The sequence below is a fragment of the Apium graveolens genome, chromosome 4 (genome assembly GCF_009905375.1).
Source record: "Apium graveolens cultivar Ventura chromosome 4, ASM990537v1, whole genome shotgun sequence".
NCBI classification, from domain to species: Eukaryota; Viridiplantae; Streptophyta; class Magnoliopsida; order Apiales; family Apiaceae; genus Apium; species Apium graveolens.
This window is the reverse complement of record NC_133650.1, coordinates 233,537,780-233,562,538: the sequence shown is the minus strand read 5'-3', so window position 1 is coordinate 233,562,538 and position 24,759 is coordinate 233,537,780. Positions and strand designations below refer to the sequence as shown.

At 36.1% G+C, this 24,759-nt stretch overlaps 3 protein-coding genes across 3 annotated transcripts; all 3 read left to right on the top strand.

Moving 5' to 3' along the window:
- Positions 1-1,494: 1,494 nt before the first annotated feature.
- Positions 1,495-5,313, top strand: LOC141717058 (uncharacterized). The gene is made up of 9 exons (XM_074519179.1): positions 1,495-1,793; positions 1,896-2,089; positions 2,946-3,154; positions 3,316-3,600; positions 3,718-3,776; positions 3,878-3,914; positions 4,008-4,079; positions 4,312-4,636; positions 4,793-5,313. The coding sequence occupies exons 1-9, from the start codon at positions 1,667-1,669 to the stop codon at positions 5,120-5,122; spliced, it is 1,638 nt and encodes a 545-aa protein (XP_074375280.1). The 5' UTR covers positions 1,495-1,666; the 3' UTR covers positions 5,123-5,313.
- Positions 5,314-12,131: 6,818 nt separating this feature from the next.
- On the top strand, positions 12,132-12,809 carry LOC141719417 (uncharacterized). Its single transcript, XM_074521795.1, has one exon. The coding sequence runs from the start codon at positions 12,132-12,134 to the stop codon at positions 12,807-12,809; it is 678 nt and encodes a 225-aa protein (XP_074377896.1).
- Positions 12,810-12,985: 176 nt separating this feature from the next.
- Positions 12,986-13,608, top strand: LOC141719416 (uncharacterized). The gene is made up of 2 exons (XM_074521794.1): positions 12,986-13,215; positions 13,314-13,608. The coding sequence occupies exons 1-2, from the start codon at positions 12,986-12,988 to the stop codon at positions 13,606-13,608; spliced, it is 525 nt and encodes a 174-aa protein (XP_074377895.1).
- Positions 13,609-24,759: the final 11,151 nt, after the last annotated feature.

Here is a 24,759-nt window from a genome sequence, read left to right as displayed (position 1 = left end):
ATGGACGTCCCAGATTGAAACGGTTGAGATTCAACGGCTGAGATTAATTCATGAAACGACGTGCCAATAGCTGTCACATTAATGCACCCACAAACTTGCCACGTGTACGAACAAAGATCGAGGTAAAATCGAAGCAACCACCCTAGGGTTTCCTCACCCCAAAATGGGCCCTGACTGATGTCCATCGGACCAACCGAAGGCCCAGTCGAAGGACAAGGACATGTTAGTCATAGACCCAATACGGCCCACCGACCGAATGCCCATTAGATGACCATACTACTGGGTCGAAGGCCCAACAAGCCCAGAAACCGAAGGCCCGCAGAGAGCCACAGGCCGAGGCCCAACTTTCCCCCAACCGTTGGGATCAGACAATCATAACACCCACTTTCTCCTCATCTCCATTAATAAGGTGTAACAGATGAACATTAATGGGAAAATCGGGTATAAAACCCCTTGGAAAGTAAAAAATAAGGACACTTTCTCATTCTCTCAAACACTCTCTACTTTTCTTGTATCTCTCTACCCACTTTACAAACAGATTATTATTCTCACACCGGAGGTGAATCGGGAAGACAATCCCTCACATTTTCTTCCCTTTCAGGTCGCGGTCGAAAACAGTTTTTAAATGACCGAAACCTATTCATTCATTCCAAAGGAATATGGGCGTAACAGTTATCACGAGCGAACTGGATAGAGCCAAACTCCACCATATTGTCAGTCTCTGTAATCACATTCAGAGCTCCTTCAATATAAGTCCTTCCGAGACGCACCACCATCTCTATTCATATTACTCCACAAATATTTTTACAAACTTTGTAGATATGAAGGGGTTATTGTCAACATAAGTCATTATGTGTTTGCTGGTTTTGTTTAGAAGGGTGATGGCTTTATTTGTATATTTTTCGAAACAAAATGAGCAGAACAAATTATTTTTAAAAAAATAGGAACTTAAATATCGACATAATATGCATGTTACATGTTTTACATACATATTTATAGATTTTTCTTTTTGTGGACAAAGGTTCTTTCATTGATCAATCTCATCTCATCCCAATAGAGACTGGGAGCATTTATTGTTAGTAAACTGAAAAAATAAAAACTCTATTTTTGCGTATCTGTGATTAAAATATTCGAAAAATGAATATGGTGGATATTTAAAATAAAAAAGAAATCTTTTTGATTTTCTCAATGTGTTATTTTTCATGTCCATGTATACTGAAGAGTAATCCTAAATATCCAAGTAACGTGTTATTTTATTCGTGAAACTCATATTAATGCACGAAAAATCCATTTTATTAATGAAAAATACTCACTAACTCACATTTGAGAACGATTTCGTAAATATTTTTGGGAACCCTAGGATTTCTCTGAAATATAATTTATGTTTTAGTTAAAGACAACAAAATTGCTAACAGAATAAAGACTCGAAATTTAAGTAACGTGTCTTCTTTCTTTGGCAACGGCAAAAACGGAGTAACCAAGTAAGATCTGTCCGTAACTCATCCAGGAGTTTTGTAGCACAATATTTTCCTCTTAACTTGAATTATGTTTCGTAAATAACTGCTACATTTATCAGATATAATCTTCTACCTTCTTCTGGTTTATCGATCCAGGAGAGATTATTAACTCAAACGGAGGGATTTAGATTTATATCCTGTATTATCTAATGTTTGTTTTTAGATCAAACAATCTATCCCTCCTTTATTTAACATTGTGCTTCTGTTTCTTCATTTCTTCAACCTTTGTCAGCTTCTCCCATGGAGCTTCTCATGTCCAGCCTACACATATTTCAGGTTCATACTTAATTTACGTAATCATTTTTTCGATGTTATAGGATGCACATTGAATTTAATCAGTGGATGTCCTAATGTATATGCATGCATTGATGTTGATAGATGGAAGAGAGATCAGTAATGGTGTTGATGGCCGAAGGATCGTAGCCGAAACCAATGGTACCTCTGCCCCCTCCCCCAACAACGCATCGACTAAATTGGTATTGGCAGCAAAGAGAACTCATAGAAGAGACCCCTCTGATGGCTTCAATTATTACAGTGGTGGCTGGAATTTCTCTGATCCTCATTACGTGTATGTGAGTCACCTTTCTCATGTTTGTTTCATTTTTCTTTTTTATCCTTTTGTTTTCTGCAAACAAATTATGATTTTCCTGGTTCCCCTAAGAATGGTCTCCGGGTTCCTGACAAGCGTTCGTTTTTAATCTGCACATAATAATGTTATATGATGTCAGATTGCATTTACGTGATGATGAGTTTCCGTTACATGCAAATACGTACAGATGTTGTTTTGATCACGCTATTGTTACCATCCAAAATTTTGATTTGTCTCCCATAGTTTGTTACAAATGCAACTCTACTTACAATCGTAAAGCAAGGAACCGGATTTAGATTAGCAAGTTGGCATTTTTAAATCACTAAACTTATAGTATTATCACGCATCGCCCGAGTAAACCACCATAACAATAGCAGTGAGCTACACAATTCAATTTCGCATTAGCACTTCCCCACAAGTAGACCAGTCACCATGTCAATCGCATTAAGCTGCACAATTTCGTTTTACTTGTATAACTGCATAAGCAGACCACCGTAGCAGTCGCAATGCATGGGCACAACTTCATTGGGAGCCATCAGCCATGACATATCTTACCAAAGAGAAACAAACAACCTGAAGTGTCTATAATTTGATGATACTAAAGATGTCCAAAGTTTGAGAGTTGGTAAAATCCACTCAAAAGGATCATGCTCTGTAAATATAAACTACTAAATTAGGTAACAAAATTAAATGAAGCGATAAACAAACTAATATGATTAAGAATTAAGATATAACTTTGTGTTTCTCGGATTCTCCTCTATACATTTTGTAATTGCACTTACTATATTTTCTTTAGCTGTATCTCAATTTGATTAATTGAATGAATGTCTTGATTGCAGTCGGTTGGTTTTTCGGCAGCTCCACCTATTATAGTTGGTGGAATATGGTTTGTACTATTTGGGCTATGGCTCCTGTTCATGATCATCCGTCATTGTTGCTGCTGTTGCTGCAGCTGTTGTCGTTCCAGAAGGGAGTGCAATGCCAACCATAATCGGACTGCCCACGCTATCACCTTCTTTTTGCTCCTACTTTTTACACTTGCTTCCATGTACGTGCCTTCCCCTCTTCCTCGATGTGTGTTGTGTCATGTATAAATTTTAGTTTCATCACCTAACTAGGCTTTGTTGTAGATTTTTGTAGTTTAATTTTGCAACCTTTCTCCACGTTCAATGTGTAGCATTAAATTATTTGAAATTATAAAATTTTCAGAGGCGGTGGTGTTGTTTCTTACATTGGAGAGGAAAAGCTGGAGCGAAGTGTAATCAAAGTGACTGTCTTTGTTTTGGATGAAGCCGACACCGCATTTGGTAATCTGAGGATTCTGATTGATAACCTTTTGGATGCAAAGAAGATAGGTGTGGATCAGCTTGGTTTACCTGCTGATCTAGTATCTCAAATCGATCAAATTGGAGGAAGAATTAACTATTATGCTGATAAACTCCATAGTGTATCCAAGCATAGTGCAGAAGATATTTGGACTTTCCTAAGCCCCATGTAATATTCAGTATTCACCATCTTTTTCAAAATGCATGTATTGCTAGTTTCTCCTTGTCATATTTTACTCGTACAATATTTTTTTGGGGGATTTTACTGATATGCTTTGTGCTGCAGAAGGCGAACCCTGATTATTGTTGCCGCTGCAATGCTTGCACTGATATTGCTTGGCTTTTGTATGTCCAGTATATGTGATAACTAATAATTCCGAGTTTTTCTTCTGGTTATAAACTTGTATCACATCTTAATTTAAATCTTGTGTTGACAATGATTGCAGTTATTGCTGCTTTTGGATTGAAGTTTCTTATATACTGGTATGATACAAATGATTGATCATACGAGTTAATTAGTTATCTTGCTCATCAAGAAACATAGGGATAGCTAACTCTTGCGTGTTATGACTGCAGCTTCGTGATCATTGGTTGGATTGTTGTCACGGCAATATTTATATTAACTGCCATGTTTCTACTTATTCACAAGTAAGTTCCGCGGGAAGAAAAAGTTTCTTTATGAAAACCGTTTTTTCTTAGAGGTTATGAACATTAAGCATAACTTCATCGCATAGATAAGATCTTGATCTGCATATATGGCAAGCTTTTACTATAGTTCTAATATGAAATTAATATGACACATGTTTCTAATGCATCAGTCATACATTGCTATACTTACTGATAAGTCTTTTTGTCGAATTTGACATATGAATACAATTAGTGCTGTAGCGGACTCTTGTGTTGCAGTGGATGAGTGGCTTCAGAATCCAGCTGCAGATTCAGCAATAGAAAACATAATTCCGAGAGTAGATAATGAGACTTCCCAAAAGATCTACTCAACCACAAGAGAGGTAACTTACGGAGTCGTTCAAGTTGTTAATAGTGCCATCGTCAATGTCAGCAATGCAAACATTCCACCAAATGCTGGACCACTGTACTATAACCAGTCAGGTCCACTAATGCCTATTCTCTGCAATCCAATAAATCCCGATCTTTCTGATCGCCTATGTGCACCCGGTGAAGTTAACTTTCAGAATGCAAGTGAGGCAAGTATAGTAAATCCGGTTCTTTTAGTAACAAGACCTATAGGGTTCATGCCTCCTTAGAGGCATGTGTATTCTGTGAGCCTCAGAGCAAGGGGCTATGCTAAAAAACTGTTTATCTGTCGAAAAATGGAGTAACTAAGTTAAATGATTATGCAGGTATGGGGCAAGTTTGTATGTGAGGTGTCAGGATCAGGGATTTGTACGACACCAGGGAGGCTGACACCTAAAGGCTACAATCAACTAGTAGCAACAACAAATATAAGCTCTGTTTTGTACCAAGAGGGACCTTTTCTTCTGAGCTTGGTGGACTCAACTTTCTTGACAGACTTATTTAAGAGGCTAATGAGCAAAAATTGTCCGGGTTTACGCGAATACAGCAAAATGACATATGCTGGACTCCTTACAGCCTCCATTTTGTTATTGTTGTCCGTGGTGGGGTGGATTGTTCATGGAGAATATGCCAGGAAGCGTCGACTTGCTTCTTAAAACACTGAATCTTTCCTGTAATACCATGCCAGTGTTCAGTTTACATCATTAACAACGGTGTTCTTAAATTTGCTTAATATTTTCTAATTACCAGCGCTATATGATTCCATCAAAAGTTGTAATTTTATCTTAAATCGATTTTAAGTACAATGAATCAAATGATCAGACATCGGAACTTTCTGTTCGCTATATGTGTTTATTCTTAACGAAATTTTGAATGTTCGATCTGAAAATAAAACAAATTGAAAGGACAAAAAACGAAAAGAATAAGGACAATAAACATGAGAATGAAATTAAAAATCAAGGGTTACAATGGATTTAATTTACCCACAAATAAGGTTCTCGTTTCATGTTACTAAATTGTTAATCCAAAAATTATCAATTAAATTAAAAATTCCATATTAATAATTGAACATATTTATGATGAACCAAACACCCAAAATTGACAATTGTTGCGTTTTCTACACTAAAACCACAAATATCAACCCAACCGACTTCTTGCGAAGACCAAATGTAGGCATGCAATTTAGCTCACCATGGATTGGTGGTTGCCAACATTTGTTTGATCTTTTCTACCACAAACGATATTCGACTCTCTTCCTTTTTTAGAATACCTTTGCTGGCCCAGTCACATTGTCAATCATTTCGACCCCGTCAAACTAATTGCACTTTTTTTGTCAGAAAATCAACAATTGCGTTGTGTGTATAAGGTTACTGATATTCTACTCCCTCGACTCACCCAGCCTAAGAAAAAAAGTAAAATTTTTTAGAGTAAAATAAGAAAATCGAGTATATTGATATATTTAATATATAAAATGAGTGTACTTGAATAAAATAGTGAATATGAGTGCAGAATAGTTAATTTTAATATTATAAAATTTTATTATATTTTAAATGTATGTAATTAAGAGTAACTTACGAAATCGTATACAATTAAAATGTATGGTGGAATTGTGATTTTTAACGACTTTGGTGATTTGACAATATCTTGTACTCCCTTTATCCCAAAATGTTCTTCCCATTTTGATATTTTGTAGTTTTAATGATAAATGATTTACTATTAATTTACGTCTAATCTATAAGATCAAACATAGTCATCAGTGATTTTGTTAAATTCATATTTAAGAGTATTTTAAAATAATGAATTTTTTATATTTAATAATAATATGAAATTAAAAATATTAACAATTAAAAGTGTGAATTAGCAAACCTGTAAAATATAAATAGAAAACATTTTTGGGAACAGAGGGAATACAATAATCAAAAAGTTAATCAGGGTTGGAGGATGTCTCCATTGTGGACCTTTTTGTCTCCTATGTATTCTAGCAATTAGAAAATCTGTCCAATTATTTTCGAGGAAGAAACCTTAAATTTTAGAGAAACTATATCCAAAAACACTATTTTGTCTTAAGTTATTTAACGTTTTAGTTATCTTGTTAATTAGAAACTAGCCTAAAAATCCGTGCGAGGCACGGGCCTGTAGTTATGTCGAAATATTATCTCGGACGAATTTGTGCTTATAAAAAATTAATTTTCAAATACGGTAAATCATTATTTTAAATTTTATTTTATATTTATACAGCTATTATGTAATAATAAATAATATATTTTATAAATTTAATTACATTTCGTAAAATTTTAAATGAATAAATATGCAATAAAAATGAGATGACATAAAAGTTATAATTGTATTGTCGTTTTTTTCCTTTTCGTACATATAGATAACTTAAATGGTAAAAATTTATTTTAATCGTAAAATTCGATTCTCATTCATTCCGAAAATTTTGAAATTAGATATTTAGTTTAAGGTATATCAACCTAATTACCAAAAAAATGAAACTATATTATTATAACGAAAATATTTGTAGTTTGTTTGTAGGGATATGTATCGGGTCACTTCGGGGTCAGGAAGTGTTATCCTCGATCCCCGAACGGAGATTGTTTTAATTTCAGATACTCACCTGAATGGGGAATCCCGTGGGAATTCAGGATATAATTAAAAATAATAATTCTGTATTTTTAATAAGTTATTTTCAAAAAACACAATCTACTAATTCGTATTATAGAAATATATTATTAATATCTCATAATTTTTTTACAGCAAATCATATTAAATTTGATTTACAATATAACGAAATGACAAATTAAAAAAATAGTTTAAATTATAATGTAAAAAAATTGATCAACATGATTTTTGATTATATTAAAAATAATATAATATTTTAAATCATATTTTTATAATAATTAATTTAATTTAATATATAAACATGTTATATATATACATATAATCGAAGTCGAGGAAATGGGTCGAGAAGACACTAATCCTGGATTCCGCCTCGATCCTTGAACTTTTTTTACTAATTCATCTCACTTATCAATTCTTAACACTTACGTTGACCAAGTAAATTTATATATACATGAGATGAGTGAAACAAATTCGAAAACATGTGGTAAATGAATAAAATTGTAAGATATTTTAAAACTAATAAAAAATTGGCATTCTCTCTTAACAAATAATAACATGAAGTACACTCAGAAATATCATGTTAAAAAATATAAAATTTTCAAAACGAGGGTGTAAAAATAAATATTATCTAATTTAATAAAACTTTCAACACTAATTTTCTTATTTTGGAAATATACTTAATAACATATTATGAAATGCACTACATTTATTATACTATTTATATTAAATCAAATTTTAATATTTTATTTTTTTTGTTACTGCCCGACCATTCTAAATTATTGTTCCAAAACTCGAACATTTTAGTCAAGATATCGACTGAGTACACATAATCAAACTTATTCACGAGCTGATATTTCATTCGTCGAATAAAACTCGATTTTGAGTTTAACTCGGGTCAAACTTATACCTAATTGGATTAAAAATTCAAAAGTCTAAAAATGAATAGAAGGTAAAAAAAATATTGAACCAATACAATTACCTAATTATTTAAGAGTCTTACAAAATTTACTCACTCATCTTGCTGTGTAATCTATATATGTCTGATTTTGTACAAAATTAACATTTTTACCTTCATAATGAATTATAATTAATATTTTTCTGGTATCCAGGTGTATGTGTACATTAATGACAAGAATAAGGTAATGTAAATTATTCCAGTTGGTTTTATTTTTAAAGTAATATGTAATTTATTATATGATATATATCTATATTAAGGCCATCTGCAATCACATTTTTATATGCCATATTACTTCATTTATTACTCTGTGTATGAAGTTATGGGGGTCCAACGATGCATTACTCTATCTTTATAATTAAATGAAAGCACCGTGCAACTCCAAATTTGGAGTTACACTGTAGATATGAAGATATTGGTTTTATAATAAACCCTCTCAAATTAATATATATTTTTTTTATACAAATTCTCATTCCAAGTACTCCCGGATTAAACCGGATACTTTTGACTCGATAAACACACAAGTCGAACTAAATTAAACAGAATTATAATTTTTTGAAAATAAATCCAAAAAAGTTATAATAAAAATATTTAATTTATGATATATATATATCTAAGAATTACAAAATAATTGATATATGCGTGTGTCTGTGCGCGCGTGTGTGTCTAAGTAAAATATTTAAATTGCAGCTATATAATTGTATAAACTATCATTTTATTTACTCAAAAATTAAAATTTAAAAAAGGAGAAAATATAATTTTTTTAATAAAACTGTTATAATAAGTTCAAAATTCATTATAACACCATGGTTCTAAGATGAAAATTCAGTCGGGTTCGATTCCTGATACCAACACATTTTAATATATTTTTTGCTTAAATACCAAAGTGGCGGTATTTTCGAAATTTTAAAATAAAACTACAAAAACTAAAATAGCGGAGTCACATAAATTATATAAACCAACATTTTATTTACTCAAAAGTTAAAGTAAAAAAATAGAATTTTATAAAAGGAGAGGTGGCGGCTTATCTAATAAGAATTTTATTTTGCACTCAAAACGTTATGTACCATGATTGTAGTTACATGAAAATTGTAAGTACGAGTTAAGAGCTTCGATTCCTATTCGATAACCAAATTCTCCTTATTTTTAACAAAAATTGTGCAAGGTTGGCGCTTTTATAATTTTTCAACACGAAAGGGCAAAGTCGTGATTTCACAGCCATTAAAATGACTCTTGGAGATGGCCTAATAAATTAGTTTTTAAAGTTAACTTTATAATATATTTGATTTTTTTATCGTAATACTCATTCCCAGCATTTTCGGATTAAACCGAATATTTTTGACTTGATAAGCACACAAGTCAAATTGAATTAGATGGCATTTTGATTTTTTGAAAAGAAATCCAAAAAAAATATTAAAAAAAATTAATTTTATTAAATATATATATATCATAAAAATTATAACATAATTGATATATAATATATATATGTGTGTGTGTGAAATACAAAATTTAAATTGCAGTTATACTATTGTACAAACTATCATTTTATTTACTCAAAAGTTAAAATTAAGGAAAAAATATTATTTTTTTAATAAAATTTTTAATATAAAATCAAAATTCATTATAACATCATGGTTCTAAGATAAAATTCAGTCACAGGTTCGATTATTGATACTAACAGAATTTCATTACATTTTTTACTTAAATAACAATGTGGTGGCATTTTTAAAAGTTTAGAGTAAAACTAAAAAAACTAAAAAAGTGGAGTCACTTAAATAATATAAATCAACATTTTATTTACTCAAAAGTTAAAGTAATAAAAAATAGAATTTGATAAAAGAAGAGTATGTGGGTTATTTAACATGAATATAAATTTGCACTCAAAAAGTTACAAGGCATGGTGGTAGTGACATGAAATTTATAAGCAGGAGGTAAGGGATTTGATTCCTATTTGATAAGCTAATTCTACTTAGTAATTTTAACAAAAATTGTGTAAGAATGATATTTTTATAATTTTCCAATATAAAAGGGCAAAATCGTGATTTTACAGCCATTAAAATGACTATTTTTACCCTTGATTGCCATATAATATATAGTAAGAGATAACTTATAGCATTTCCAAACTCCATTGATATTCACTAAAATAATATTAAATAATAAATTTATAAAGTTTACTAAATCGGCAAACCATAGCACTCAAATAAATTGACCATAATAATGGGTTATATTTTATATTAATATGTTAATTTTTCATAGATAGAATACATATTATTCTTATTTGTTATAAAAAAATATATTTACATTTACATTTACATTTTTATGAAGGTTAAGCAAATATAGCTACCTACCTAAAAGTTTAACCAAATAAATATATCTTATGGGATCATTGTGAGAGCCAAATTTTTGTTTTCAATTTTTTTATAATTTTAATTTATGACATATTATATATATATTGCATCTCACATAATTATGCGAGATGGTCTGACAAGATAATGTTGATACACTGAAAGGCAATCCGAGTTTATATTGGTATTTGACTCTGTTGGCTATGGCCCAATAAAACCCACCGAAAGAATTAGACAATTATATTATTGGGCCAAAAGCCCAAAAGTCCGTAAATCGAAGGCCCGGTTAGCCCAGCAGATTGAGGCCCACTCCTACTCTCACCGTTGGGATTACACAATCATAACGTCCCCTTTTCACTCTTTTTCGTGATTAAGGTGTAACGGACGAAGCATTGATGATGGAATCAGGTATAAAAATCCCAGAAAAGTAAGACATAGACAATTACATACTCATTCTCTCAAATACTCTCTACTTTCTTGTATTCCTTAAACACACTCTATATCCAGATTCTTATTTCACACCGGAGGTGAAATGGGGGGACAATCCCTCGTATTTTCTTCACTTTCAGGTAGCAACCGAAGGCAGTTCCTGGGAGGACGAAGACCGTTCATTCAGTCCGAAGAAGATCTGGGCGTAACATGTGGCGCCGTATGTGGGACTACAAGAATTACAAACGAGACAGCGAGATAATGATAAATACAGTTCATGAGCACTCACCACCACCTGATTTCACTCCTCACTACGGGGGACAGACGTCCTCCCTGGTGGATGCCGATGGAGTCATCAAGTTGACTCCCAAAAAAGAGGCCTTGTTCCTCAAGATCCGTGCGGAAAAATTAGCCGCGGAGAAGGGCAGGGCAAAAGATAACCAAGCTGAGAAAGAAGCAGAGGCCCGAACGAAGCGAAGAGAGGTCGATGCTCTACGACTGAAAGCACTGCAGCTCTAGAGGGAAGAAATTGAGCTACAAGAGAAAGCACTGCGCGAAGCATTGCAGGCTGATGAACCAGAGAAAACCACCAAACCCATGGAGGACTTGGAGAAAGATCAGGCCTATGAGAAGCCAGATGAAACTGGAAAGAGAAAAAGAGCCAAAACAGAGCCCATTGGGAGCAAAGAGAGGCGGATCTTTCAAGTCCGATCGCTGAGCCAGCCGCCCTTCGGCGATTCATTTTCAGATCAGCCGAGAAGGCGCTTCCTTTCTTCTCCGTACCTCAGGGGTCAAAGAATTTTGAGTGGGGGGCTGAATGTGAAAAGGTGTTCGAGGAAGTGAAAGAATATCTCACCAAGGCACCACTCTTAATGAGGCCAGATCTGAAGGAAACACTTCAGCTCTACTTAGCTGTGTCCGACAGAACACTGGGGGAAGTACTTGTAAAAATTCATGTGGGTAACCAACATCCTGTTTTCTACATATCTCATGTCCTTAAGGATGCAGAAACAAGGTACCCCAACGCCGAGAAATTTGCATATGGGCTTGTCATGGCCTCCCGAAAATTGTGACATTATTTTCAAGGCCAAACAGTTCAGGTTGGTACCGATGAGCCGTTGAAAAAAATTATAACAAGGTTAAAAGCTTCGGGAAGGGTCGTAGCCTGGTCCATCGAATTGTGGGAACACGACCTCGAATACGTCCCCGAATGGCGATCAAAGCTCAAGCCTTGGCATATTTCATGGTCGAGTGCATGTTTTTCGGACCGTAGGATCTTACACCGGAAGAACAACTCATTCAGAACCCGGGTAAATGGAAGCTTTTGTGGATGATTCGGTCATCGGGAAGAAGTGTGGGGTCGGTTTAATACTTTCCATCCCCGACGGCTTTGAAATATGTCAGGCTATACGGTTCGACTTCCCTCTCACCAATAATGACGCAGAATACGAAGCCCTCCTCACAGGAATGGAGTTAGCCCAAAGCCTCGAGGCGAAGCACTTGAGGGCGTTTAGTGATTCCATGCTAGTAGTCAAGCACTTCTCAGGAGAATATGAACAAAGGGATCCTCGGATAAAGGCTTATGCTACTAAGGTAAAAGATTTTTTTTTGTTATTTAAAACTTTTGAGCTAAGTCAAATAGGAAGGGAAAATAATAGTCGGGAGGATGCTCTCTCCAGGCTAGCTTCGGCCGAGACTCAAAGCCTAACCAGTTCCATCTATCTCACCGAAGTCAAGACGCCTTCGATCGAAAAGAAAGAATTCCTTGAGATTCACCAAGGCACCAATTGGATGACTCTGACTCGGAATTTCCTGAAAAAAGGAATCCTCCTAGTGGACCGTAAGGAAGCCTTAAAAGTAAGGTATAGGACCTCAAGCTACACAATTGTCAATGGAAGAATGTACCGTCAATCTATCAGCCAGCCGCTCTTAAGGTGCTTGAATACTGAAGAGCAACAACAGGCCCTGAAAGCGGTGCACGAAGGAATTTGACGAGAACATCTGGTCGGTCGGTCTCTCGCCTTCAAGATCCTTCGTCAAGGATTATTTTGGCCGACTTTGCGAGCCGATGCGAGCGAATATGCTAAGAAATGCCAGCAATGTCAGCTATTCACCACAGTTCTGAAGCAACCTCCCGAGGAAATGACTTCTGTCCTTAGCCCCATTCAATGTGGGTTGTAGACATTGTAGGAATTCTGCCTACTAGCACCAAAAATGCAAAGTACTACATAATTGCCATCGACTACATGACCAAGTGGGTCGAATCCCAGCCGTTATCCGCCATAACTGAAGAAGCAGCCCAAAATTTCTTCCTGGACCATATCATTCTCAGATTTGGAATCCCGAAAGTGTGTGTTTCGGATAATGGGACCCAGTTCATCGAAAATAAGTTTCAAAGGTTTCTAAATCATTTCGGAGTACATAAGAAGTTCAGTTTAGTTGTACATCCCTAGGGGAATATGGCAATCGAAGCAGCTAACAAAATAATCTTCTAAGGAATAAGAAAAGGTTAGGCGGAGCCAAGGGAAGATGCGCCGAAAAGTTACCTTGGGTCTTGTGGGCTTATCGAACAACACCTCAGTCTTCCACCGGGGAAACTCCTTTCAAGTTGACATATAAAAAAGATGCCCTGGTTCCGGTTGAAGTGGGCATAGACTCTTACAAAATCGATATCTACAACGTGGAAATCAATAGCTTCGGATTAAGGGCGAATGTAGACGTTAGAAGAAGAAAGAGAGGCCGCCCACCAAAGAAACATGAAATACTTGTTGCAGGCAGCCCAATACTATGATTCTGGAATTAAAAAGAGGACGTTCGGCATCGGAGATCTAGTCCTACGAGAACTAGCCACATCCATGCCGACAAGACAAGGGAAACTACAGCCGAACTGGGAAGGGCCCTACAAAGTAAACGAGGTCGTTTGCCCAGGAACTTATAAGCTAAAAACACTGGCTGGCGAAGCGTTCAAAAACACTTGGCATGCCAGTCGCCTTCAAAAATTTTATCAGTAAGGAACTGTAAAGCATAATGTAATGTAACATGTAATCAAGGATTTATAACTCAACATGAAAACAGAAATAAATAAACATTATTAAACTGTGAAGCACAGGAACCCTTCAGATGAAGACAATATAAACACAATGTAATTGATTCATTAAGTCCTCCTACAGATCATGAGAAGAAGTTCATTGTTATGTTCAAGCAGCCATGAAGAATAAGACATCAAGGGGCTTTAAATATCAGTTGCATGTATTGACTTCAAGTGTTACAGATCAAGGGTTCAGTAAAAGAAGCAATGGATAAACATCAGTATGTATCAACTCAGAATCACAAGATAAATTGAATCATGATCCTCTCAGTGCTAGTTGTTTGTGAACCATACCAGTGCACCAAACATCAGCATTCAAGGAAGTATTTTGATTCAATTAACAGAAGAAAAATGAGTGATACATTAAAGAATGGTTTGACACATAGCCAAAATATTCTAAGTAAAGACAGCTCTCTCTACCTGTCGCCACAGGAGATGTAACCACATAAAAATGGCACTAAGGCACCCCTGTCGCCATAGGAGATGTAACCACAGAGAAATGGCTTTAAGGCAACTCTGTCACCACAGAAGCTCCTGTCGCCACAGAGGTGTTGAAACAATTGCTCAAGGCAACTGTTGCCATAGAGGCTGTCGTCAAAGAAGAGCAATTGTCACCATCAAGCCTGTCACCACAGAAGTTGTCACCACAGAGAATTGTAAGATAACTCTGTCACCACAGAGCTGTCACCGTAGAGGATACACAGAGGAAACTTGTCGCCACAGAGATGTCGCCACAAATGTGTTGTTCATTGATTTAATGTGTAGCAAAGTTAAATGATTTGTGTGGATAATAATTGGCCAGCTGTCCATTTAATTTTGAAAGACTACAAAGCAGCAATTGAATGTAATTCAATTCAGTTGGTTATCTTCTTCAACAAACACAGAAAGTTTATGAGAGCTCCATTAAAGCTCCATATTTATTATCCTTGTAAACAGAATGTTATGCTGCTGAATATATTGTAGCCAATCAATACTTTGATTAGATTGTAGCAACCTCAAGGTTTTTATTAAGAAAACAATATATTTCTCGAATTGTTTTGTGTTGTTTTTGATTCCGTACTTTTAACGAAGAACTTGAAACGAATCGAAAAAGATTGTAGGTATCGTATTCAGCACCCCCCCTTCTACGATACTTTGGGACTAACAATTGGTATCAGAACTTGTTGATTGACATACAAATCAAGATCCGGAGAAAGAAACAAGTTCTTAAAAAAAATTCTTGAATTTTTTAATTTTCAAAAATTCTCATTTCTTGAATTTTTTTGAATTTTAAATAATTTAATTCCGCCAAGAAAATGAATAACCAAAGAATTGGAAGCATAAAGGTTCCTCCATTTGACAGAGATAATTACAACCTATGGAAGAAAAAGATGATGCTATTTATGAAAGTTTCGAATCCACTTTACATTGGGATACTACTGAATGGACCTTATGTTCCGATGGAAGTAATTGTTGAATCCACAACTACAACTGGTGTAAGAATTCCTTCCACATCTACTCCCAGGATCCGTCTAAATATACGGAAGCCGATAAGAAGTTGATAAATCTTAACACAATCCTACAACTCATAATTGTGGAATCGACTGATAATGATATGAGCCATCAGCTTCTAGGAAGTAACAGTGCAAAAGATATATGGGAGACCATTGAGCATTTGATGGAAGGAATAGAGGAAGTCAGAGAAAACATGATGGATATTCTGACGACTCAGTATGAGGCATTCAAACTTCAACTCGGAGAAGCGCTGTATTCACTCTTTGAGAAATATACAAGACTATTAAGTGAATTAAAGCTGCAAGGGAAAGTCTACCCCATATGAGAGTCTAACAGAAAGTTTATGCTGACGCTCCCAGTTCACCTGGAACAAAAGAACACATCAATCAGGGAAAGATCAGATTTTATCACTATGTCCCTGGATGTGATCTATGGTAAGTTAAGAACACATGAGCTGGAGCAAGAGCAAAGAGCCATTATCTATGGACCTAGTTCTGTTGACAGTAAGAGTACGACACTTGCAAAAATCACTGCACTTGTAGTTCGTGAACCAGAATCTCAAGAAAACAAGGTTGTACCCTTCTTAACAATTAAAGAAATTGTCGTAGCTGAAATTACTCATGGTGAGCCAGAAGATGAAAGTGAGTTCTATACTCAAGAGGAACTTGAACAGTTGGAGGACAAATCTATCGCATACATGGCTGCAAAATTTAGTCATGTTAGATTCAGAAGAAAGCCCAACTACAAACCAAGGGGTTCATCAGGGAGATTTCAGAAAGGAAGTTACTCGTCAGGGTCAAGCTCCAAAGGAGGCTACAAATCAAGCTGGGTTGACAAGAGCAAAACCAGATGCTACAACTGCAATGAGTTAGGGCACTTTGCATCTGATTGCAGAAAGCCCAAGGCAGCTAAATCAAATGATTCCTATGAAAAGAAGGAAACTTATGAAGATCTGAAAAGGAAGAATGAGAAGCTGAAACAGAAGCTGAATGCTTATTTGGTAAAGGAAAAAGGCAGAGCCTACATCGCTGAAGGAAAAAACTGGGATGATACTGATTCGGATGAAGAGGAAGAGCATGTAAATATGGCTCTCATGGCAGACCTACATAGGAATTACCACGATCATCTCAGGTTCCTGAACTTAACACTATAGAAATGTTTGTATCTGAATACAAATCTACTGTGCATGAACTTACTTTAGAATTGTATAATGTTCATACAAGCATGCTTGCATATAAAATGGAAAATGATAAGTTAGTTCTTAAATCTGAGAGTTTAACCTCTAGGAATGAAGAACTAGAATTGCTTGTAGTTGGACTAGAAGGCCTTAAGCAAAAGAATGAGTATCTAGAAAATAAGGTTAAGTGCAATGCAGACATAGAGGCCATTCTTAGAACCCAAATTGCTGACTTAGAAAATAAGTTACAGGCGTTTAAGAATGCAGCTCTGACTCAGAAGGAGATAATAGAAAGTCAAAGATTTAAATCTAAGACTTCAATAGGACTTGACTATTCTAAGCTGAACAGTAAGAAACATAGTAGCACATCAGAGATAAACATGTTTATCTCAGAACAAGTTCCATATGTTATTAAGGATGCTGTATCTCCGTTATTCACTGAGTCTGTTTCAGAACCTTTGAATGAAGTAAGTTTGCTGATCAATGAGGAATTGATTGCTGAAGATTGAAAGAATGTAAAGGAATCCCCTAAGACTCCTATGGCTCCAGCTACGAAAGCTAAATCCATAGCTGACCTAGGTACTAAGGTGGATAGAAAGGAACCTGAAACTCTTAAGAAACCAGAACCTATAGTCAACTCTAAGACTGGTGAGAGTGCTAAGGTTAAGACTAAGAAGAACAGGAATGGCAAGGTAGGTGTTAATAAGAAATGTGATTTTGTATCTTCCTCATCTGCATCTAGGAAGCTTTGTAATAATTGCAATTCTGCTGCATATCTTACACATGCATGCACTAAAGGTAAAGTAGAATCTATTGCAACTTCCAATATGCCTGCCATGCCTAACATGCCTAGTTTTCATGAACCTTGCGGTATAGTTGGATGTATGCCATGTGCATTTGTTACCATGTCTGATTATTTTAAAGCTTTTTATGCAACTGCTAGCACTTGCATCAACACTAAGTCAAGCATGAGTAATAAGCACACACAAGACAAGACTGTTACTCCTATTTCTAAGTCTGACAACTCTGTTGAGACTAACAATGAGAAGGAGCCAGCCAAAGTGAAAGCTAAGCATGTTAAGGTTTCAATTATTGATGCTGTTTCTACTCCTAAACCTTCAAGACCCAAGAAAGCTTGGGTACCAAAATCTTCTTAATCAATCTGTGTTTGCAGGGTAAGGTAAGAAAAGAAAAGATCATGTGGATTCTGGACAGTGGATGTTCTAGGCACATGACAGGAGAAAAATCCCTGCTCACGGGTGTGGTTGAGAAAGTTGGCCCTATAGTTATCTTTGGAGATGACATCAAAGGATTTACTAAGGGATATGGCAATTTGGAAATTGACAATGTCATCATTGAGAACATCTCTCTTGTGGAAGGATTAAAGCATAATCTTCTGAGCATAAGTCAGTTTTGTGACAGGGGATACAATATTGATTTCAGAACAGAAAGATGTTTGATCTCTCACAGGAAAGATGAGAAGCTTGCTTTACAGGGAGTAAGGAAAGGTAATCTGTACGTAGCTGACTTGAAGTCTACCTGTGATGGAGTAAGCAGATGTTTCTACAACAAAGCTTCATCAGAACTAAGTTGTCTATGGCATAAGAAGCTCTCGCACTTGAACTTCAAAATAATGAACTCTCTGATCAAGAGAGAACTAGTGAGAGGACTACCACAGATGGAATTCTGTCAAGAAGGACTCTATGAAGCATGTGAAAAATGGAAATCAAAGAAAGCATCGCACAGAAGCAAGGAAATGACAAGTATAACTGAACCTCTTCAGTTGATTCACATGGACTTATTCGGTCCAGTGAACGTATTGTCAATATCAAGGAAAAGATATGCTTTAGTAATGGTCGATGATTTCTCCAAGTACACATGGGTGTTGTTCTTACAATCCAAGGATGAAGTACCTCAGCTGATAGTGGATCATATAAAGAAGATTGAGATGGAAGCAAAATTACCTGTTAGAAAGATCAGATCAGATAATGGGACAGAATTCAAGAATGCATTTCTAAATAAATTTTGTACGGAGAAAGGTATTTCGAGACAGTAATCAGCCCCAAGGACTCCACAACAAAACGGGGTACTAGAAAGGAAGAATCGTACCTTGGTTGAAGTAGCAAGGACTATGTTAAGTGAATCAAGACTTCCTACCTACTTCTGGGCTGAAGCTGTCAACACAGCGTGTTACACTCAAAATCGTACCCTGATTAACAAAGATCATGACAAGACTCCTTATGAGATTATGGCTGACAAAAAACCAACACTGAAATACTTTCATGTGTTTGGTGCTAAATGTTTTGTGCTAAAGGAAGGAAATGAACATCTAGGAAAGTTGGATGCTAAAGCAGAAGAAGGCATATTTCTTGGCTACTCTCTAGAATCCAAAGCTTACAGGGTTTATGTGATTTCTGATCAGAAGGTGATTGAAAGCCTTAATGTAACATTCGACGAACCAAAGTTGGAAAGCCTGCAGAGAGAAGAGAATTCTGAATCTCTGGAATTTGAGAATCTATCAGATGATCCTTTGGATATAATAGAACCTGAGATTGCTAGAATTGTGCCTGTAGTTCAGGGCAATGCTGATTCAGGATCAAGTGGTGATAATGGTGGAAATAATTATCATGATAATCATTTAGGAACTCCATCAAGAACCACTACAAATAGATCAGAATCATCCAGTCATGGTGACAGCAACTCAGGGGGAGCAGGAAGAGGATCTATAGTTCACACTCAACATCAGGCTGAACAAGGGGAAATATCAAGATCTTATATGCCTCGTTAAAGGGTTTGGAACAGAGACCATCCCTTTGAATTGATCACTGGTGATCCTGACACAGGAGTGAGAACAAGACATGCCACTCAGAATGAATGCCACTTTTTAGGGTTTCTTTCAGAAATGGAACCTAAAAAAGTGGATGAGGCACTGAAAGATCCAGATTGGGTTATTGCTATGCAAAAAGAACTCAATCAGTTTGAGAGGCAGAAAGTATGGAAGCCGGTACTCCAACCAAAGAACAAGTTAGTGATAGGCACTAAATGGGTATTCAGGAACAAGTTAGATGAAGATGGCATTGTAACGAGAAATAAGGCCAGACTGGTAGCTAAAGGATACTATCAAGTAGAGGGTAGAGATTATGATGAAACCTATGCACCAGTGGCTAGACTTGAGGCAATCAGGATGTTTCTGGCATTCGCAGCACATTCAGAATTCAAAGTTTATCAATTGGACGTGAAGAGTGCATTCCTGAATGGAGAGTTAGAAGAAGAACTGTATGTGGAACAACCACCTGGGTTTGAAGATCCAAATCTGGCTGATTTTGTATACTTTCTATTCAAATCTCTCTACGGTCTTAAGCAAGCTCCAAGGACATGGTATGACACTCTATCTGAGTTTTTACTTGAAAATGGTTTTACTAGAGGTGTCATAGATAAAACTCTGTTTCATAAAGTGCATAAATCTGATATGATATTAGTTCAAGTATATGTTGATGATATTATATTTGGTTCTACTAATGTTGATCTTTGTAAGAGATTCTCTAAGCTAATGCAAGGTAAGTATGAGATGAGTATGATGGGAGAGTTGAACTACTTTCTTGGATTATAAGTGAGTCAAAGGAAAGATGGAATATTCATTTATCAATCTAAGTACATCAGAGAACTTCTTAAGAAGTATAATCTGGAAGATTCAACTCCAGCAAAGACTCCCATGCCAACAGCCTCCAAGCTTGATCAGGACAAAACTGATAAGAAAGTTGACATCACAAGCTACAGAGGTATGATAGGCTCATTACTTTATCTCACAGCAAGTATACCAGATATCATGTTTGCAACATGCTTATATGCTAGATTTCAAGCTAAACCAAAAAAATCTCATCTAATAGATGTTAAAAGAATATTTAAGTACCTCAAGGGAACTCCAAATCTTGGAATTTGGTACCCTAAAGGTACATATTTTGACCTAGTTGGCTATACAGATTCAGATTTTGCAGGTTGTAAGATTGACCGGAAAAGTACATCAGGAAGCTGTCAGTTTCTTGGAAGAAAATTGGTATCCTGGCATAGCATGAAGCAGCACTCAGTATCCACATCAACTACTGAAGCTGAATACATAGCTTCTGGAAGCTGCTGTGTTCAAATCTTGTGGATGAGGAACCAACTCCGGGATTATGGTCTATTGGTATCAAAGATCCCAATATTCTGTGACAATACAAGTGCAATAGCAATCTTAAACAATCCGGTTCAGCACTCAAGAACAAAGCACATTGATATCAGGTATCACTTTATCAGAGAGCATGTCGCAAATGGCACTGTGGAATTACACTTTGTACCCACAGAGGATCAAATTGCAGACATCTTCACCAAACCACTTGATGAAAATACTTTCTCTAAGTTGGGTAGTGAACTTGGGATGTTAAATATTTCTAATTAATTTTAGAAGTCAATAACTGCAATTTGTTCTGGTTAAATTCACTTGTTGTTTAAATTCAATATCTTAAGGACATCTGAATTTACATGTCACTAATTATTTCTCGTAATTCAATCATTTATGTGCTTGCATACAATTTATATATATGGTTGAGCACATTCATATTGATAAAGCTATTTAATTTAATTTCAGTGGACTTTAAGTAATTAATATTTAAAGGGGTTTATTGAAATTAATATTAGATATTTTACAGCATAATCATTTTTCACAAAAATATAGTGTTATCAATGTAATGATAATATTTGTAGAAGTAGTGAAAAATAAGTGTGATTGATTATTTTTGACATTCTTTTTAATGATTCAATATTTAAAAGATGTTTAAAATGATTTACAGTAGCACAGAGGTTGTTGGGTCACAACATGAGTTTTAGCCTTAGAAATTTTCTAAGTACAACTCTCCTATGTCGTCACAGAGACTGTGTCGCCACAGAGAGAAAGCCTTAGAAATTTTCTAAGTACAATTCTCCTGTGTCGCCACAGAGAGTGTGTCGCCACAGAGAGAAAGCCTTAGAAATTTTCTAAGTACAACTCTCCTGTGTCGCCACAGAGTCTGTGTCACCACAGAGAGAAATATTTAGAAATTCTCCAAGTACAACTCTTCCGTGTCGCCACAGAGTCCGTGTCGCCACAGAAGGATTCCAAGCTGTCGCCATACAGCAACTTTGTAAAATTTGGTTGTGTGTTGCGAGTATATATACACACAGATCGATTTTTTCTAGTATATACACACAACTCAAATCGCAGGAGAAGGACTTAATCTCATTTTGATCAAATCAGTAACAAAACTCTGCCGAATTTTATAATTTTTGTAGTTTTTAAAAGCCCAAATCACAAGGATTCGATTGATACCAAAATCATCTACTTTCACCGAGTATTTTTGGAGATCGAAGTACTTAGTTTGTGACTGTTTAAGGCTTTGATTGGCAAAGTTATTAATTGGTTTTATCTTAATTTAATTTAAGGCCTTGTTTAGTTAATCCTTAAGAACTAAAGTGTGTTAAATAAGAGTCTATTTATTTCTTTTAATAATTCGAAGAGAACAATTCAATTTATTTTAAATCTAAATTTTATTCTCATTTTATTCAAATGGCGAATAATATTCAGATTCCAAAAACAAATTTTGTTTCTATTATTGAACGTGATCCCGTGAAAATGGTACACTTTGAAACTTGGATCTGTTTTTTAAACGAACATTCAATTGTGCGCTTCGCATTAACGACTAATATGAAATTGAATGTTGAGCTTCTCAGGCATGTACACACAACAGCTATAAACTCTTCTGCAGATGAAAAATTAGCTTTTTCTTTTGACATTGATGATGTTACCATCAGAATTATAGAGGATGATTTCAATGAACATCTGCAGTTACCTCGTGATAACTTTGATGACACTCCAGAAGATTGGGAACTACTCAGCTTCTTCTGAGCAATAAGGAGCACAATGACAGCGAATGACGATATACCAAGGCACTTCAACAAAAGTCATCTTCCGAAGGAATAGAATCTATTCTTCAATATACTGTCTCATTGCTTGTCTCCCAAGACAGCTGGATTTCATGGACTCACTATCTTCAATCAAGTTGTTGGGGTTGCTGTCGTGAATAATCTTCGCATCAACTTTGGGAGGTTATTCATGGAGCACATTTTGGAGAACTAATTAAATCATCATAACTTTATCTTATATGCAAGGTTTCTTCATATAGTGTTAAATAGAAAATTGTCAGAATCCCAAAAGACATCCACTCACAGTGACTTAATGCAAGATCCTCATGTCTTGTCTCAACTGTTAGTAACAAAGCTACACAAGAAAAGGAACTATCCAAACTCAGAGGTTGCTTTCCTAACAGACCACATGATAGATATCTTTGCCACTATCAATGCTCAATATGAAGAAGAAGAAGAAGCTGAAGATGCACATATAGCTGCAGATGAACCTCAAGCTGAAAATGACCCACAGGAAAATATTGATCATGAACCTGAAGAAGATGTGAATGTAGAAGCAGATCAATCTATTTCTGAGCATGGTGACCAAGCAGAGGCTGAAGTTGAACAAGAACAAGAAGCTGAACTTAAACATTCCCCTCAACCTCAACCTGAAGCTGCTAGTCCACCACATCAAGCTGCTGAGTCTACTCATTCTAATACCTCTGTCTATAGACCAGTCTTCTCAGGTATGGGTACTTCTGCTATGAGTCGTACTTTTGAAGCATGCTCTGATTTCATTAGCATAGATCAATTACACCTTGATTCTCAGCACACACAGATACTTGTTGAATAAGTAGATAGACTAGGGAGTGAATTTGGCATGCCATAAATTCATAACCACCCTCTAGAGCCAAACCAAACACGGTCATCTCTCCTAGCTCAAACCCTAGAGTATAAGGACCCTATGCAAATAGAGGGAGAAACTGCACTAGATGCAGCAAATAAGGAAGGTACTTTGAGTGAACCCGCAGCTCTGTCTCCTATGAAGCAAAGTAGTGAACATCCCAAGACAACTGCTAACCTTCAGGTATCTTCTCAAAATGATTCTCTGGCTAAAAAGGCAACTACACAGTTACTAGATCTATCTTCTCAACAAAGTAGATCTATTGAAATTCGCCCGTCAGCCACGGCATCCTGTAACGAGTCAAACACCTTATATAATATCCAAGCTCTTGAAGCTTTAAATGAGTCAATTTGAAGAGTACTATTTGGTGAGGAAGTATTGACGGTAACAGGGAATTCAACCATTTTACGGTTAGAATATCCTGTTCAAGGTCCTTCAATGGATCAACTGCCTTCACAGGTGTTAGGAGAGAGTGTTGTAATCACTGCCAAACCTAGCACAACACTTACCTGCCCAGGACTAATAAACCTGGATGCATCTGCGGATAGTGGATCCGACGTAGGTGCGGATCGACAACCTATTGGCGATGAACCAGATTTAACTGGTGAGCCAAAGGGGAATGTATCTTCACGGATACAAGGGGAAGATGGGGATCAGATGCCAGATATGATGGCCCCAGTGCTCCCCCCAGAGATTCAAACTCTGGACGAATCATCTCCTGATGATAGGCAACTTGTCTCAGACAAGGATGGGGAATTACGAACTCCCATTGCACCACTGCTGACCTCCTTAAGGATGGCTCCAGTGTCTTCTGCAGGTACACTTGGAACTCGAAGCTTTGCGAGGAGTGAACTTGTGAGAACGAGTGACATACATGACCCTAAACCGAGTGATAGAGTGCTGAGCGATACACTGCGAGAAGCCTGTGAGACACCTACCATCCAAACTACACCTATAGATCTATCAAACTACGTCACTAAAGATTATCTCAAAGAGAAGCTAGCATTCAAAGACAGCTATCTCAAGAAACAGCTGGCTCTTAAAGATCAACACTTTCAGACAGAACTATCTCTCAGAGATCATCAGATCGCCAGTCTTTCCGATCAACTTGAACATCAACAAGCAGCATTCGCCAGTTTACGGGAATTCGTTGAGCGATCTCTCTCTCATACAGGAAAAGGAAAAGCAACTGCTAACACTGAGCCAAAGATCTCAGTTAGCAAGCAAGCGTCGATCCCGGTCTCATCTGAAGCAGCTCTTGCCAGTACTGGGCCAATGACCTCAGTCAGCAAGCAACTGCCTGTTTCTCTTGAGATCCCTGTCTCGACCTTACATGCTCAATCAACACCAGCTCTGAAGGATA